This window comes from Falco cherrug, chromosome 7, assembly GCF_023634085.1.
Source record: "Falco cherrug isolate bFalChe1 chromosome 7, bFalChe1.pri, whole genome shotgun sequence".
NCBI lineage: Eukaryota > Metazoa > Chordata > Aves > Falconiformes > Falconidae > Falco > Falco cherrug.
Window position 1 is genome coordinate 36674190 of NC_073703.1, and position 15304 is coordinate 36689493.

Sequence of the window (15304 nt, forward strand, 5' to 3'; positions counted from 1 at the left end):
TAGAGGGCAATCTGGAATTGCACAGTGTTGAAAAAGAGAGCACACTTAATTGCCAACAGATTCCTTTTGGCTTTAAGCAAAGCAAAACATGCACAGCAGGGAAAAGGGGTGGGGAAAGAAGGTGTGGCACCAGGAAACATTTTGGGGAAAATCCTACATCTAGTTTCTTACAAGCTAACAGGAATCTCTGAGGTAGTCTGAAGAAATCAGTGTGCGTCAATACACAGCCTTTCTGCTTGCAAACCTACCTTTCCTCACGTTCCCTTTTTTGTTTACGAGCATGACGGTCCATCACGCTAGTTTTAGTCCTTGTCTTCTTCCAGGAGTAGTAAAATTTCACCAGGCTGGCTATTGATTTGTCAGGAAGCTGTAAATTAAACATGTATCCTTTTATATGTTTATATGTAAAGTACCCCCAGGAGTTCACATACAATCGGTCTGTTCTTGTCAAGGAACATCTGATCTCTCTACATTGGATTGTCTCAAAGGCTCAAGCAAGGCAGTTCTGCAGCCTTTCCGAAAATGATCTATGGGGGAGTGTTTCAGGTTAGTGCCCACTGTTTAGGACATCAAAATCTCTAAAGAGCATCTCAGCAAGCCTCCACTTACCAGCCAGGTAGCTGGTTCCCTTCAGAATAGAGGACCATAGCAAAAGCAAATCCCAAATGGGGCCCTGAAGCTAAGATAACAGTTTTAAAAGCTAACACAGGCATGTGTAAGCAACCACAGGAACTGCTGAATTGCAGGCTACATCCCAAGCGTATCTTTGATGTTTGGTTAAAAAAAGTCTTATTCACACCATTCACATGATTAAGTCTATTCAAAGGTCTCAACAAAAGACATTTTCAAAAGGTGGAACATTACTGTATGGTAGACTGAGGATATAGGAAAACAAGTCTCAATTGATTTTGCTTTGTCCTCTTACACTAATGTCATTGCCCCGTAGTTATGAATGAAAAGTCTGCCTCCAAAAAGTGTAAAACGTACAACTAATTCCCTACTTCTGAGGTACTCTGCATGGATGTTCTTATACAAGAGTTCTACAAGGTAAAAGTCCAACCTTTCTTGCTGAATAAAACATGTTTCAGTTAAGTGTCTGATTCAGCTTAGAGGGCAGGACAGGTGGAGAGGAAAACAAAACTGTAAGCAAGAGCCAGATCTCTCTTATTCAGATACTGCAGTTTAAGTCTTCACTTGAGACAAGCCTGGTTCTCAGATTGCAGGTTGACTTTAGGTCCTAATAATGGATCACACTAGAGCTGCTACCCTGGCACAGAGCTGCACACAGGCATAAATCCATCTGCACTGGCAAAGCACAGGTGCTATGTCAACGTTGTGTTGCCAACAACCATGCAGCAGGCTGGTACACTGGAATTAAATGGGTTCCACAGAACAAACTCAGGGACAAGGCTGTTCGTGACAAACATCCACTTGGCTACAATCATATGCTAGGAGTGCCAAAATATCAGCACCAGCTCCAGTAAATAACGTAACTCACTTCTCATTCACTGGCTTCGATAATTTTTCCCCTCAGTTCCAAGCTGCACTGGTGCTAATGAGGCAGCATATATAAGCTAACAACTAACGTGCTCCCGAGCCATTGATTCTTGTCCCCTGCTAAACACATAGCTTCATGCCATTTAATTCCTTTCATGCAGGATGATTTTTCTGGGAGCAACCATAAAAAAAGTATCATTACCTAGAGAACAGCACATGAGCTTGCCATTCCTGTATTGGAATGCACTTCACTCCGGGACAGATTCATGCTTCTGCACAAAAACCAAATGGCAAATTTCTTGCTTTGGCATTTAACCAAGCAACGGGACAGGCTTTACGTTCTCTTTTTCTTCCTCCAGGACAATCCCCTCCCCATTTTTTCCCCCCTACGCAAGAACAGAGGAATAAAGAAGAAAACAGCTTCACCCTTCAGGAGTCCACAACTCTCCAGACTATCTATACCAGCTGTCCACAATATGCACAAACCCTGCCATCTGACCCAAGGGAGTGGGAGACCCTAGGACTCCAAGAACATCTGGAAACACACACCAGTGAAGGCACATTCAAGGAGGACATGAGAAGAATGAACCTTTTCCTGCCGCCCTTTTGAAAAGGGACTTGGCAGTTTTCCCTCACACTTGGGAGGCAAGTCACCTTTTGGTTTTCAGCAGGATCAGCAACACAGGCCTTCATAGGGGCTTTAAAGAGGCTGAACAGACTGCAACAGCCTAGGTTCACTTCAAAGGGTCACAATCAACATAACAGGGTCCTGCTGGAACATTCAAGAGACACTTTACTGAAGGAGAGCAAAGAACAAAGTCTGGTTCCCACTCAGGTGATGAACCACTTGAAGAAACTCTGAAGATATAATTAAATAAAAGATTTTTACATCCCATACTCTTCCTCTTTCAAAAGAAAATTGCCCACACCCCAGCAGTTCCCTTTCAGGCAAAAACCTACGCTTGAAGTTATCAGTCACAGTTTAGAAAAAAATCACTACCAACCCAAAGCAAAGGACTGAATGCTTGCAACCTCCATCACAGCATCCACTGACAGTCCCAAATCACATTAAGCACAGTCAAATAAAAGGAATTCCTAAAAAGCAGGCTGTAAGAAAGGAAATCAGCTTTGCACAGAGATGATCTTTACGCTGTGTGTGGGTGGGCACGTGTGTACAGACCATGCCTGAACTCCAGCTGAGACAAACAGTACCATAGCACACAGGGGACTGAAAACTGTAATTTCCAACCAAAAAAACTGCACACTCAATGTTTATCCTGAACCAGTAAAGTACTTCAGAAAAACACTTCTTAGGAGACTCTGGAAATAATGTTTCTTTCTATTCATGGCAGTACCTTTCTTCTAACATCCCCTTTGGCCTATTCTCTCTCAAAAGCATTACACAGGAGTTCAGCACAATCAGCACTGAAGATGATGGTCCAACTGCCTGTTATGCTTTTCCATCCCTGTGACACCACTTACCATCTGCTGGATCCTGTGAAAGGTTTTCCCATGGAAACTGAAGGCCTGTTCAAACAAGACCTTGTCTTCCACTGTCCACTCATCTGGGAATGGAGTAAAGTTTGGCAGATCTGCCAAAGACTTCTCGATGTTGTGCTTGTGCCAGAACAGCATCCCAAGGGCCTAGAAATAACAAGGGGACAATTCTAATCACAAGAAACATTATTATATGCATGCAAAGAAAGAGCTACAGCATTTTTCTCAGGCAAAGAGAGACATAATTTTAATTCTCAGCCACGTCAGACACATTTCTGTGTGCAAGAAACCTGGAATCTGATCTCCGTGCCTGCTAGGTTGCGAAGACCAACTTAAAGTTTATCCAGACCACACAGGTAGTAATGTAATAAAAGAGTAGAAACAGTAAGAGGGAAGAAGAAAATTGAAGAAATTATTCTAACTTCACTGATCATGGTATGCACAGGAAAGCTAAGCAAAGACTTTGGAAGACTACCTAACAACCAGCACTGGCAAAAACCTACTTTCTGTCCAGCCTCAACTCCATTTCCCATGCAATCAAGAAGACTGTTTAGTTGACTGGGATTTGATGGTTGTTAAGGGGCTCTTTTTGAGGAGGAGGGGGAAAACGGGGAGAAGATAAGAACTGGAAGAAGGAAAGGCAGAGAGCATGCACGACCTTGACTTGCTGGGCCCAAAGAAGAACGAATCTCACTCATTTTGGGGGCTACTCGTTTATTCCCTTGAAAGACACCTCGTTTCACTGTTGCAGTCTCTAATTCTCAGTTCCAAAGACAACGTGCATGTGCTGCATTTCACCACCTGCAAACTGACCTCATCCCACCATCTCCAGGATGCTCGCTCCTAGCCACCTCTCTCTCCCAGGGGTCCACAGCCCCTGTGCGTTATGACACATCACTACATCTGGCACGCCAGCGAGCACCACAAGTCATTTTGGGAAGGCCTGACTCTGCAGAGCTAGATACCAGCCTTTCACAATGGCTGTAAAGTGAAAACAATCCCTAACATGCTGAGTAAAACATCAGAGTAACCTGCTCGTTATATGCAAACTCAGCTCAGGTTTTACAGCCACAGTTCCCCTCAGCTAGTAGTTTCACCCCGGCCACTCAAAGTTACAAAATCTCTCCAGATTCGGGGGTTCCCCATTATGCTTTGCTATGCAAAAACCAGTTCCTTTATGGGATCTTGCTCCCCTGAGATTCCGCAAAAAGTATGCGTATTAGTATGATCCAAGACCTTGTCCTGACCCTATGGTCCTCTCAGTAGGACACCCTCTCCTCCCTTTTGCCACCATGCAGGACAAGTAGTAGGCTTGGTTGCAGCAGTCACTCAAGATGTCACAGGGGCCACACAGCCACCTATCTCCATCCGCTCTGGCAAGCATGGGGCCAAAGAAACTATTTTGCAGTCACAAAGGACTGAGTTTTCTCTCCCCTGCCATCCCTTTCAGCTTCAGATATGAGCTGTACCAAATACCCTTGTGAAAAAGCAAGGGAAAAACAAAGAGGGAAACATTCCGGGAGGGCAGGGTAGTGTTAAATACCACTTAGGTGCTGGTGAGGGCTGAGGGCTTTACATGAAGCAAAAAGTAAACAAAAGGTTTTCCTTATAGACTTGTTTAACAGGAGAGTGGTATTCTTCCTCCACCCTGTGCTGTCCTAGGGAGCTCTCCACTCACCCACAGGGGAGTATACAGCTTTTCCAGCCTCCTTCGTCCCAGAGTGTCTGACTCGGGCTGGCAGGAGAGCACAGCTCACAGCCAGACTTGCTGTACTGTTCCAAAAAGCCCATGACTGCTACAGCTCAGCACAACCACCTACAGCCATTTGCAACACCCGCTGAAGTGGGCTTGCCCTGCCAGAGCTCACTGACCTGCTGCAGCCGTCCCTTTGCCTACCCTAAGGCTGGCAAGGCTGCAGGGACTCCCACCAGCACAGGCCCAAGCCTCCAACCATCATCCAACAGCAGCAGAGCCAACAAATGGGGCACTCTGCCACAGACAAGGGGAGAGAAAGGACAGAGAGATGGGGAGCCATGCGTGGAACAGATGCAGCCAGCTGGACAGAAAAGCCACTGGGTAGAGGAGCGCCAGCACACACCCCTGCTGCCCTGCCAGACAGCTTGCCCTTCAGCAAGCGGGCACGTTGTAGTCTCCAAAGGTAGGTTTTGGGCAGGGGCACAGACAGAAGAACAGGAAATCTCTGTACAATGACTGTCAGTCAAGCCACCTGCACAGACGTCCAGAGACCAGCTGTCAGGGGGATGCACACACGGGAAAGGGCTGCCACGGCCAGCAAAGCCCAGAGACTGTGGCCAAATGCTAAAGCGAGCTCTGACTGGCTTCCAGGGAGCCCATATCAGCTTGTCCGCAATTATCCAGCCAACAGCAACTCTGATGATACCTGCTGAAGAGAGAGTGTCCCTTGGTGACACAACAAATCATCCTCATTTGAAAGCCTTGACACTTGGTCCCTAGAATATAAAATGAATACATGCCTTCCACAGCAATACGAGATAGAGGCTCTCCAGTTATTTCCTAGAAGTGCCTAGCATAGCCCTCTAGGAAATCCCAAAGGACCCGGGAAACTTATTTAACTCTAGAGTATTACACAAGAGTGCTAGGGAAAGAATAAGGAAGTTTTTAGAAGGAGGGACATTTTTTTGCAAGTGCTCAGCCACTTTACATCCAGGTGTGGCAAGTCCCATAACTTCTACTTCTCCACACAAGAGGAGAGGAGAAAAATTGGGAGAAAGACTTCAAGGAATGAGTGGAAGGTCTGAATTTCCAATGTTAAAATGAATGCAAGTCTCTGTGAGTCAAATTTAAGTTTATCGAAACACAAGAATTCAGTCGTGTTTTTTTTAAATGACAAGCTCCACTTTGATCAGTCTTTTGGATCAGTCTACACTCTCCAAACGCTTCTCCACCAAAATAATGAAGCCCATTTTCATTAACCTGAAACCACCTCTTTTGGCAAATATTACCCAGAATATTCAATACTAGGATATACTCATCTCACCTGAAGTAAGCTACCATCCTTATTTTCATTTAAGTCCACAGCCCTTTTGTTCTTTTGTGTTCCTTTTATTGCTGTTTTCTGGTCTTAGAAACTATAATTAATTAAGTCTGATCATTCCTGGTTTTGCTAGAAATTTTGCTGGCTATCTCACTTTCAATGTTCTTGTTCTGCAAGAAGTCTTTTTGAGCACGAGTGTCAACCACTGAAAGTCTGACTCAAAGATGACAGCAGTCATTTAAACAGAAACCCTTACCCATCCAAATCAGGCATTTGCCTGAACAGTTTCATGAACTTTCAAGTTTTCATAAAATCCCTTTGTAGAGACAGTACGTAATTTGCCAATACAGTAAGTCATGAGATTCCCCACCCTCCCTTTCCGGGCATAATTCAGCAAAATTCAGAAAAGCTTCCTAGGCACAGGTCTACTCATTTCCCTAGATGAGTGTTGAAATTGATGTTAATTAACACATGGAAGATTAGTTCACAGTCCTAGACCACGCAGAGGAAAGGAGAGGTCTGCTCAGACCAAGATTTCCACCCCTAGGCTAAAGGCACTGTCTAGCTTCAAGGACAGCTGGTGAAGTCATCCACTGCTACTGCACCAACATCTTGAGGTGCTCAGCTATGAAATGCAAAATGATTTGCAGCTCAGTTTGAAGGTAAATAACCATGGTTATTCGTTTGCCTCAGAAAAGCATATGATGGTTCAATAGCTCATTAATAACTGCCAAGACATCCATGAAGCAGAGATGGAGCAGTCAGCTGGAAACTGCAATGTAATCAGGCAGCTGTCCAAAGACAAACCGCTCTTTTTGACATTGTTTAGGGGTTCTGAAAATGTTCAAGAGACAGTCACCATAGGAAGCATAATGCTCATGGCCAAATTCTGTTCGAAATTACAATGGTTTCATTTTTCTTCTTTTGACTCAATGTAAAACTAGGGCTGAACTCCATATCCCCAGAGCACAGGCTACTCTTAACAGTCAGTTTGAGGAGAAGAAGGAGAGGAGAAAACACAGCTGAAGGGAAGAAGCAGCCCTAGGCAGTCTACTTTAAGTCATGTTTTAATACCTGCTGAAAAAAGTTTTAAAATAAAGGAAGTATTCAAAGGGTTGTTACCTGCTCCATATTGTATCCATGCTTCTCTTTAGCAATGGCAATATATTCATCCACTGAAAAACAAAAAGAAGGCATAAGAGCATTTCATACAGTAATCTCATCTCTTCTTCCCTTCCCCTTTCCAGTCTAAAACCCAGTCCTGCAGCTCTGACTTCAATCATGGTCATTGCATCCTCCACAGAGAACTCTCATTAATAACTGCTGTTTCCAACAATTTGGGAAAGGAAGGAAACAGAAGAAAAACAGTCACCAAACTACTACATATTTTCCTTAACAAGCCTAAATGGTGCATGATGGCCAATCCAGTTCCAGTACTTCTGAAACATAGTATATAATATTTCAGGACTTGTTCACCAAAACTATAGACATGACTGTCTCAGCTACTTTTTGTTGGTTTTGTGGGTTTTTTTTGCTTTTGTGCTTTGTTTTTTTTTTAAAAAAAAAAATCCCCCAAAGCAGTTTTTTTGTTAAGAACAAAAATCCCCAGACACAATCCACACCTTCCAATGCTGCCAGACTCCTAGTGTTTGCACAACCACTGCAGAGATCTTGGCAAATTTTTCAGCCCTTATGCCTCAGCAATTTTCATCTTGGACCAAACCCCACCTCCATATATTATTAGACCCCCACAAGCTTTTAACCTTTATAATGTGAGGATGCCCTAAGGAGCTATATTTTGTACAGATGGGATTAAAACCCTGAGTGACTGAGCTTACATTGTATCTAACAGCACCCATTTGAGAGGGCTGGATCAAAATCAGTACCAGCGGTGGTGTTCTAAGTCTGTGCCCTTGTGTTTGGTCATTATTAAATGCACCATAATGATAATATCAACCTTAAAAAAAAAAAAAAAAAAAGAAGAAGAAAAAAAAAACCCAAGCAAAAAGGTGAGACTCCTGCTTCACCTAATGGAGTGGAAGATGCTGGAAACATTGTTTGTCTGTAGGATCACCAAAGCGCTAGTACCCTGAAAGACTTAGAACTGGGGTACACGCAGCCAGAATTCTCGTTCCTCTGCACTGCTTGCTGCCCTGGTAGAGAATCCTATGACCAGGATTAGAGGGGCCCTGTCTCCAGCCAGGTGGAGGAGAGGGCTAACCAGGTTTATTGGTCTGTGTGGGTCCGATGGCCCGGCACGTCAGACCCACAGGAGTATAAAGCTCTAGCAGATACAGGAACACAGTGTACTCTAATACCTTCAAGCTACGAAGGGGCAGAACCCATTACTGTTACTGGAATGACAGGAGGATCTCTCAACAGCTAACCGTATTGGAGGGTGAAATAAGCTTGACTGGGAATAAGTGGCAAAAACATCCCAGTTGACTGGCCCAGAGGCTTCATGTATCCTTGGCACTGACTATCTTAGGAGAGGGTATTTCAAGGATCCAAAAGGGTTATCAGTGGGCTTTCGGTATAGCTGCCTTGAAACAAGAGTACATTAAGCTGCTGTCTACTTTGCTCAGCCTTTCAGAAGACCTTTCTGTGGTGGGGTTACTGAAAGCAGAAGAACAGCAGGTGCCGACTGCTACCACTGCGGTACGCCGGTGGCAATACCGCACTCCCTGATTGCCATCCAGAAACCGATTCACTGACTAGAGAGCCGAGCAGTGATCAGCAGGACCCACTCACCCTTTTATAGCTCTATATGGCCAGTTCACAAGTCTAACGCAGAATGGAGACTAACAGTGACCTATTGTGGTGTGAATGACATCACCCCACTGCTGAGTGCTGCCGTACCAGATACGCTAGGACTTCAATGTGAACTAAAATCACAGGCAGCCAAGTGGTATGCCACCACTGATATGGCAAATGTGGTTTTCTCAGTCCCTTTACCAGCAGAGTACAGGTCACAGTTTGCTTTCACTTGGAGGAGCATCCAATACACCTGAAATCAACTGCCACAGGGGTGGGAACGTAGCCCTACCATCTGCCATGGACTGATCCAGGCTGCACTGGGAAAGGGTGAAGCTCCAGAACACCTGCAATATGTTGATGACACCATCGCATGGGACAACACAGCACAAGTAGTATTTGAGAAAGGGGAAAAATAATCCAAATCCTTCTGCTTTATGGCAAAACCAGCTTTCAAAGTCAAGTCCTATCACTGCACAGGAGATCCAGGTTTTGGGAATATAATGGCAAGACGGACATTCTGAAATCCCAGTGGATGCGATCAAAGCGTTGGGGCTTTTTGGGGAATGCACATTCCAACCTACAGTATGATTATAAGCCCTCTATCACATGACCCAAAAGAAGAATGATTTTAAATGTGGCCCTGAACAACAACAAGCCTTTGAACAAATCAAACAGGAGCTAGTTCAGGCAGTAGGCCTTGGGCCAGTTTGGACGGGGCAAGATGTAAAGAACTTGCTCTACACCGCTGCTGGGGAGAATGGCCCTACCCGGACCCTCTGGCAGAAAGCACCAGGGGAGACTCAATGTTGACCCTGGGCTTTTGGAGTTGGGGATATAGAAGACTGGAGGCCCACTGTAATCCAACTGAAAGAGAAATATCGGCAGCCTATGAAGGGGTTCAAGCTGCTTCAGAAGTGACCGGTACTGAAGCACAACTCCTTCTGGTGTCCCAGTTGCCAGTGCTGGATATTTGAAAGGAGGGGTTTCCTCCGCACATCATGCAACTGATGCTCACAGAGTAAGCGGGTGGCACTGATCACACAACGAGCTCATACAGGAAATCCCATTCATTCAGGAATCTTGGAAGTGGTTATGGACTGGCAAGAAGGTAAAGATTTCAGAACATCACCAGACGAAGAGGTGACATGCTGAAGAAGCCCCATTGTATGATGAACTATCAGAACATGAGAAGCAATATGCCTTGTTTAGTGATTGCTCCTGCCCTATTGTACGAAAGCATCAGAGGTGGAAGGTGGCTGTATGGAGTCTTCTACAACAAGGCACAGAAACTGTTGAAGCAGAAGGTGAATCGAGTCAGTTTGCAGAGGTGAAAACTATCCAGCTGACTTTAGATGTTGCTGAATGAGAAACATGGCCGATACTTTACCTCTATACTGACTTATGGATGGTGGCAAATGCCCCGTGCGGTGGCTGCAGCAGCAGAAGCAGAGCAATTGGCAATACAGAGGTAAACCCATTTGGGCTGCCGCATTATGGCAAGATACCACTGCCCAAGCGCAGAACTTGGTTGTAGAAGTACATCATGTAGATGCTCACACCCCCAAGAGTTGGGCCACTGAAGAACACCTAAACAACCAGCAGACGGATTAAGCAGCCAAGATTGAAGTGGCTCAGGTAGATTTGGACTGGCAACATAAAGGTGAATTATTTATAGCTCAGTGGGTTCATGACACTTCGGGCCATCAAGGAAGAGATACAACATATAGATGGGCCCAGGATCAACAGGTAGACTTAACTATGGACACTATTGCACAGGTGATCCATCAATGTGAAACGTGCACTGCAATTAAGCAAGCCAAGCTGTTATAGTCTCTTTAGTATGGAGGACAATGACTAAAATATAAATATGGGGAGGTTTGGCAGATTAACTATATTATACTCCCACAGACTCACCAAGGCAAGCACTATGTGCTTACAATGGTGGAAGCAACTACTGGATGGCTAGAAACATATCCTATGCCCCTTGCCACTGCCCAAAACACCATCCTGGGCCTTGAAAGACAAGTCTTGTGGTGACATGGCATGCCAAGAAAGAATTGAATCAGACAACAGAACTCATTTCCAAAACAACCTCATAGACGCCTGTGCCAAAGAGCATTGAGTAGGTATATTATACCCCCTATCATGCACCAGGCTCTGGGAAAATGGAATGATGTAACAGACTGTTAGAAGACTACACTGAAAGCAATCGGTGGCAGAACTTAAGTGTTGGGATACACAAAGGCCACTTGCTTAGTCAACACCAGAGGATCTGCCAGCCAAGCTGTCCCTGCCCAATCAAGGCTTTTACATACTGCAGAAGGCGATAAAGTTCCTGTAGTGCACCTTAAAAATATGCTTAGGAAAACAGTCTAGGTCATTCCTGCCTCAGGCAAAAGCAAACCCATTCACAGAACTGCTTTTGCTCAAGAACCTGGAAGTACTTAGCGGATAATGCGTAAGGATGGATTAAGTTCAAAGTCTGCCTCAAGGGGATCTGATTTTGGGCAAAAACAGCCAATGAATTGAATTGTGCGATATTGTTACATGATATTCTATATTGTCACTTCTATATGCCTTTTATATATATATACACACCACTTGCAGCTCTCATCTCTACCGCTTCAGAGCTGAAGATCTGAACCAGACTCCTTTTCAATTACCACACCAATACAGAATGACTCTGGTGAAAACAGATCAGCACAGGTTAACAGAATCAGAACTGGATTCAAAATGCAACAGTCCAACACCTTGTACCACCATCTTCCCAGGCCTGAAAGACTGTTATAACAGATGGAGCCCAATGCCCAGTTCATTTAGTCCATAAGAGACATTAGAGGGATGGTCCATAGACTAAGGGAATGGTATCTGTTTATTTATGTTAGAAGACAGGAAAGGTGGCGCTTGATGTATCGGAAAACATAGCATGATGTAAATGGTATGGAATAAGGGGTGGATACTGATCTGGTTGCAGTTGGGATAGAGTTAATTTTCTTCTTAGTAGCTGCTACAAGGCTGTGGTTTGGATTTGGTGCAAGAACAATGCTGATAACACACTGATGGTTTTAGTTGCTGCTAGGTAGTGTTTATACTAAGTCAAGGACTTTCCAGTTTCTCAGGCCTTGCCAGCAAGAAGGCTGGAGGGGCACAAGAAATTGGGAGGGGATACAGCCAGGACAGCTGACCAGAACTAGACAAAGAGGTGTTCCATACCACAGGATGTCATGTTTGGGATAAAAACTGGTGGGGGTTGGCCGAGGCCTGCTGATCCCTGCTTGAGGACTGGCTGGGCATCAGTCAGCAGCTGGTGAGCAATTGTTCTGTGCATCACTTGTTTTCTTTTCTCCCTTTCCTTTGGATTTCATTCTGCTCCCCTTCTACCTGCTTTTCATTATAGTTATTATTGGTTTGGGGTTTACTTTATTTCAATTATTAAATTGTTCTTATCTCAACCCTCGAGTTTTACATTCCTCTCTGATTCTCCTCCCCATCCCTCTGGGTGAAGGGGGGAGTGAGCGAGTGGCTGCGTGGTGCTTAAGTTACTGGCTGGGGTTAAGCCGCAACAGCAGAGAAGGCAACTGCCTCCTCCCCACACAGCATCCCTTCCCTCCACTTGCCAAACAGGAGAGGCAGGGAACATCAACAGGACATGGGCAAGAAGAGTGACTTCAGGTGCTTCCAGAGTTTATAACCACACCACAATCAAAGTCTGCCAGGAAATCTTAAGTGCAGCATTTCCCTGTAGCTGAGCTAGATGGTCTTGGCTTCCTTAGGACAGGTATTGCACATGCAGTGTTATATATTTTGTCTAAGGGGGAGGGAAAGGAGTTGAAGTCTCTGAAGTCCAAGGCTGAATTAAGCTCTTGAATGCTAAGTACTGCTGCATTAACTAGCTCGCTTTTGCTGTGGAAAGATCTACAGTTCCCAATTTCAGGTCAGCATCTTATCCTTTAATATATACAGAGAAGAGATGAGGTCGTTCTCCTTTCCAGCATATTGCCTTTCTTACGCCAGATGTTACAAGCAATGAAAATATACTTCCTCCCCCTTGGTCCCCACTCCTCAAAAAAAAATCATTACAGCATTTTCTCCTAACTGAGCAAGAACATTAGCGAGGTCCCCACATATCAATATCAACAGGATTTCTCTTGAAACAAGTCAATACACCACACAGCCAAACGGTAGGCTATGAGTGATCAGACACCATGAAAAGAGGCAGAATGCTTTTCTTGCCACAGTGGAACCCAACACCTCAGTGTTACACCTCATTGTTACAGTGAAGGAAAAGAAAAGAAAGAAAAAGGCAATAAGGCAGTAAACCAACCATGAGCACACAGCAGTGCTCCTTCTGTACACTAAAAGAGTGTTTGTGGATGAAGTAAGGACAAGGAGTACAAACATCATACTCGACTCTTGGCTTGTTCCCTGCCTGGTTACTGACAATCTAGCCCATTCTGCTTGTCATTTCTTGGCTAATTGTGGGCTCGCTCACTCTGATGCTTGCACCATCTGAGAGGCATGACAATCCCTTGAGCAATTCTTCCGATTGCTCTTTACCACCCCGCTCCATATGAAGTAAACAAGAAAGAGAGCGGCACCAGCTGAGTCACAGGATCCCTTTAGTCTCCCATACCAGCACAGCCCAGAATTGCCACAAGCTTAATGTTTCACTTACTGTACCAGATAAATAAGCATCTTCCACTTTTACCATCCCCATGCACCTCTAGCAAGCCCAGGGCAGCGGGCACGTGAAATTCTGCTCCACTGCACTTCAGTGGCATTCAGTCACGGTCAGCATGTAACCCAGCAATCTGTTTAGACATCAGAGTTCAGAGCCAGAGGAGCCTGGGGCAGACCCCGGCTTACACCAAAGAGACAGTTTGCCAGCACAGCTCTTAGCTGCTTTCCAGAAAAGAACAAGCAAGAGCAGCTAAGCAATCCCATCCCATTTCCCCCAGCATAAACTACGCCACCTCACACTCCTCCTACCAGCATAACTTTTCCCTAAAACAGGGCAGACAAAAAAGCATCCTCCCTCCCATCCAACTCATTTCTCTATGCTGGAAAGATATTTTGGCACAGACCAGGCCAAAAAGACAAAGATACTTGAATAGAGACCGTCGTGTGACACAGGAGATGCATTGCTCCTGTGAAGGAAGGCTCTTGTTGCTACTAGAAACCAGATGGGGGGAAGGACAGAAAAAGAGAATCATAAATCTGTATTTCTTTACCTGTTTGGCTACACTTCTCTTACATACATTTTAGCCGTGTGGGGTGAGCAGGACCCTCCTGTCCAGCCCACAGCCAAAATGGAATGAGCACTGGCCCAAAGAGCCCCTTCCTACAGCCAGTCACGCTCCGGAAGGCAGAAGTAGCACAAAAGATGGGGATGCAAAGGGGACAGAGCCCCACATACACACTGTAACCAACAAAGATGAGCACAGAGCATTCAGCTGCCAAAAAACACCTCTCCCTAATGGAAGAAGTGAGGTCTACAATGATATGATGAAAGGACACCGGGTGTAGCACTAACACAACTGAAGATACAGGGGAAATGGAAGGGAGCAGAAAAGGAAGTAGGGAAAGATGCTTTCCCCCGCCATCTAAAGAGGAGAATTTCTGAACAAAATGGTGCCATCAACCCCCTGAATTATGCGGTCTTGTTTCCAGCAGTCTCTCTCATACACCCCTTTATTCTGCTCACTATCTTCCTGCAAGAATTCCTCATGAAGGCAAAAGAAAGGGGACCCTCCTGGCTGACAGAGGGAAGGAGAGATAAGCAAACAACTGCATTGCTGATTTTCAGTCCCGCATCCTAGAACAGTGAATTCAGAGATGTAAAACAGGAGCATTAATTTCAGAGGAGTAAGAGAACACTGAAAAGAGAAATGCCTGAAAACAATTACTCCCCTCCTCACCATTTGATGAGATTAAACGATCTGTCCGAGGGGGAAAAAATTCTCCTTAATGACCCACTACCCAAATTGCTCCTTAATGACCCCACAGGCACCGCATTGTTTAGTGGACTCAGTGACCCCAAGGAGGGTTTGCAGCAGAAACAAGTGTGCTAAAGCCTATAGAAAGCAACAGGAATGCAGAGGTAGAGCTGTTGCTGCAACCTCAGTTCACCCCTATTACTGGGGTACTGCAGGAGCTCTGAACACTTTGCATATTACGTGATGCAATACCCCGACAGAACAGGGTGAAATGAGGACAAAAGCAGCAGCCTTCACAGCCTCAGTAATGTGCTTCATGGGGTTTGATCAATGCTGGAACCTGTGAGGAATTCTGGATGTTGCTGTACATATCTCCCCCTCCTCTCCATCCTTCTCGAGGACGGAAAACAGTCAAGACCCTGAACAAATCAATATTATATAAAGAAAATAAGGAGCACGGATTAGACACATACATGTGAAATTCTTCCAAATTTCAAACACACAATTATGACGGTAGACAAACAACTAAGCACAGTTTTTGCCTTGGCTATAAAAACGAGCAGCTGCATTGCCGTCCCCCCGACCCTCAGAGCACTCGTG

General features: G+C 45.0%; 1 protein-coding gene across 1 annotated transcript in view; it reads right to left on the reverse strand.

The window, feature by feature from the left end:
* Nucleotides 1-15304, reverse strand: part of RCOR1 (REST corepressor 1) — an 89822-nt gene that overhangs the window by 18024 nt on the left and 56494 nt on the right. The window contains exons 4-6 of the mRNA XM_055715943.1: nucleotides 7134-7186; nucleotides 2980-3141; nucleotides 249-367 (exon numbers count right to left, since the gene is read on the reverse strand). Coding sequence (XP_055571918.1) covers nucleotides 249-367; nucleotides 2980-3141; nucleotides 7134-7186 — 334 coding nt within the window. The remainder of the gene's footprint in view (nucleotides 1-248; nucleotides 368-2979; nucleotides 3142-7133; nucleotides 7187-15304) is intronic.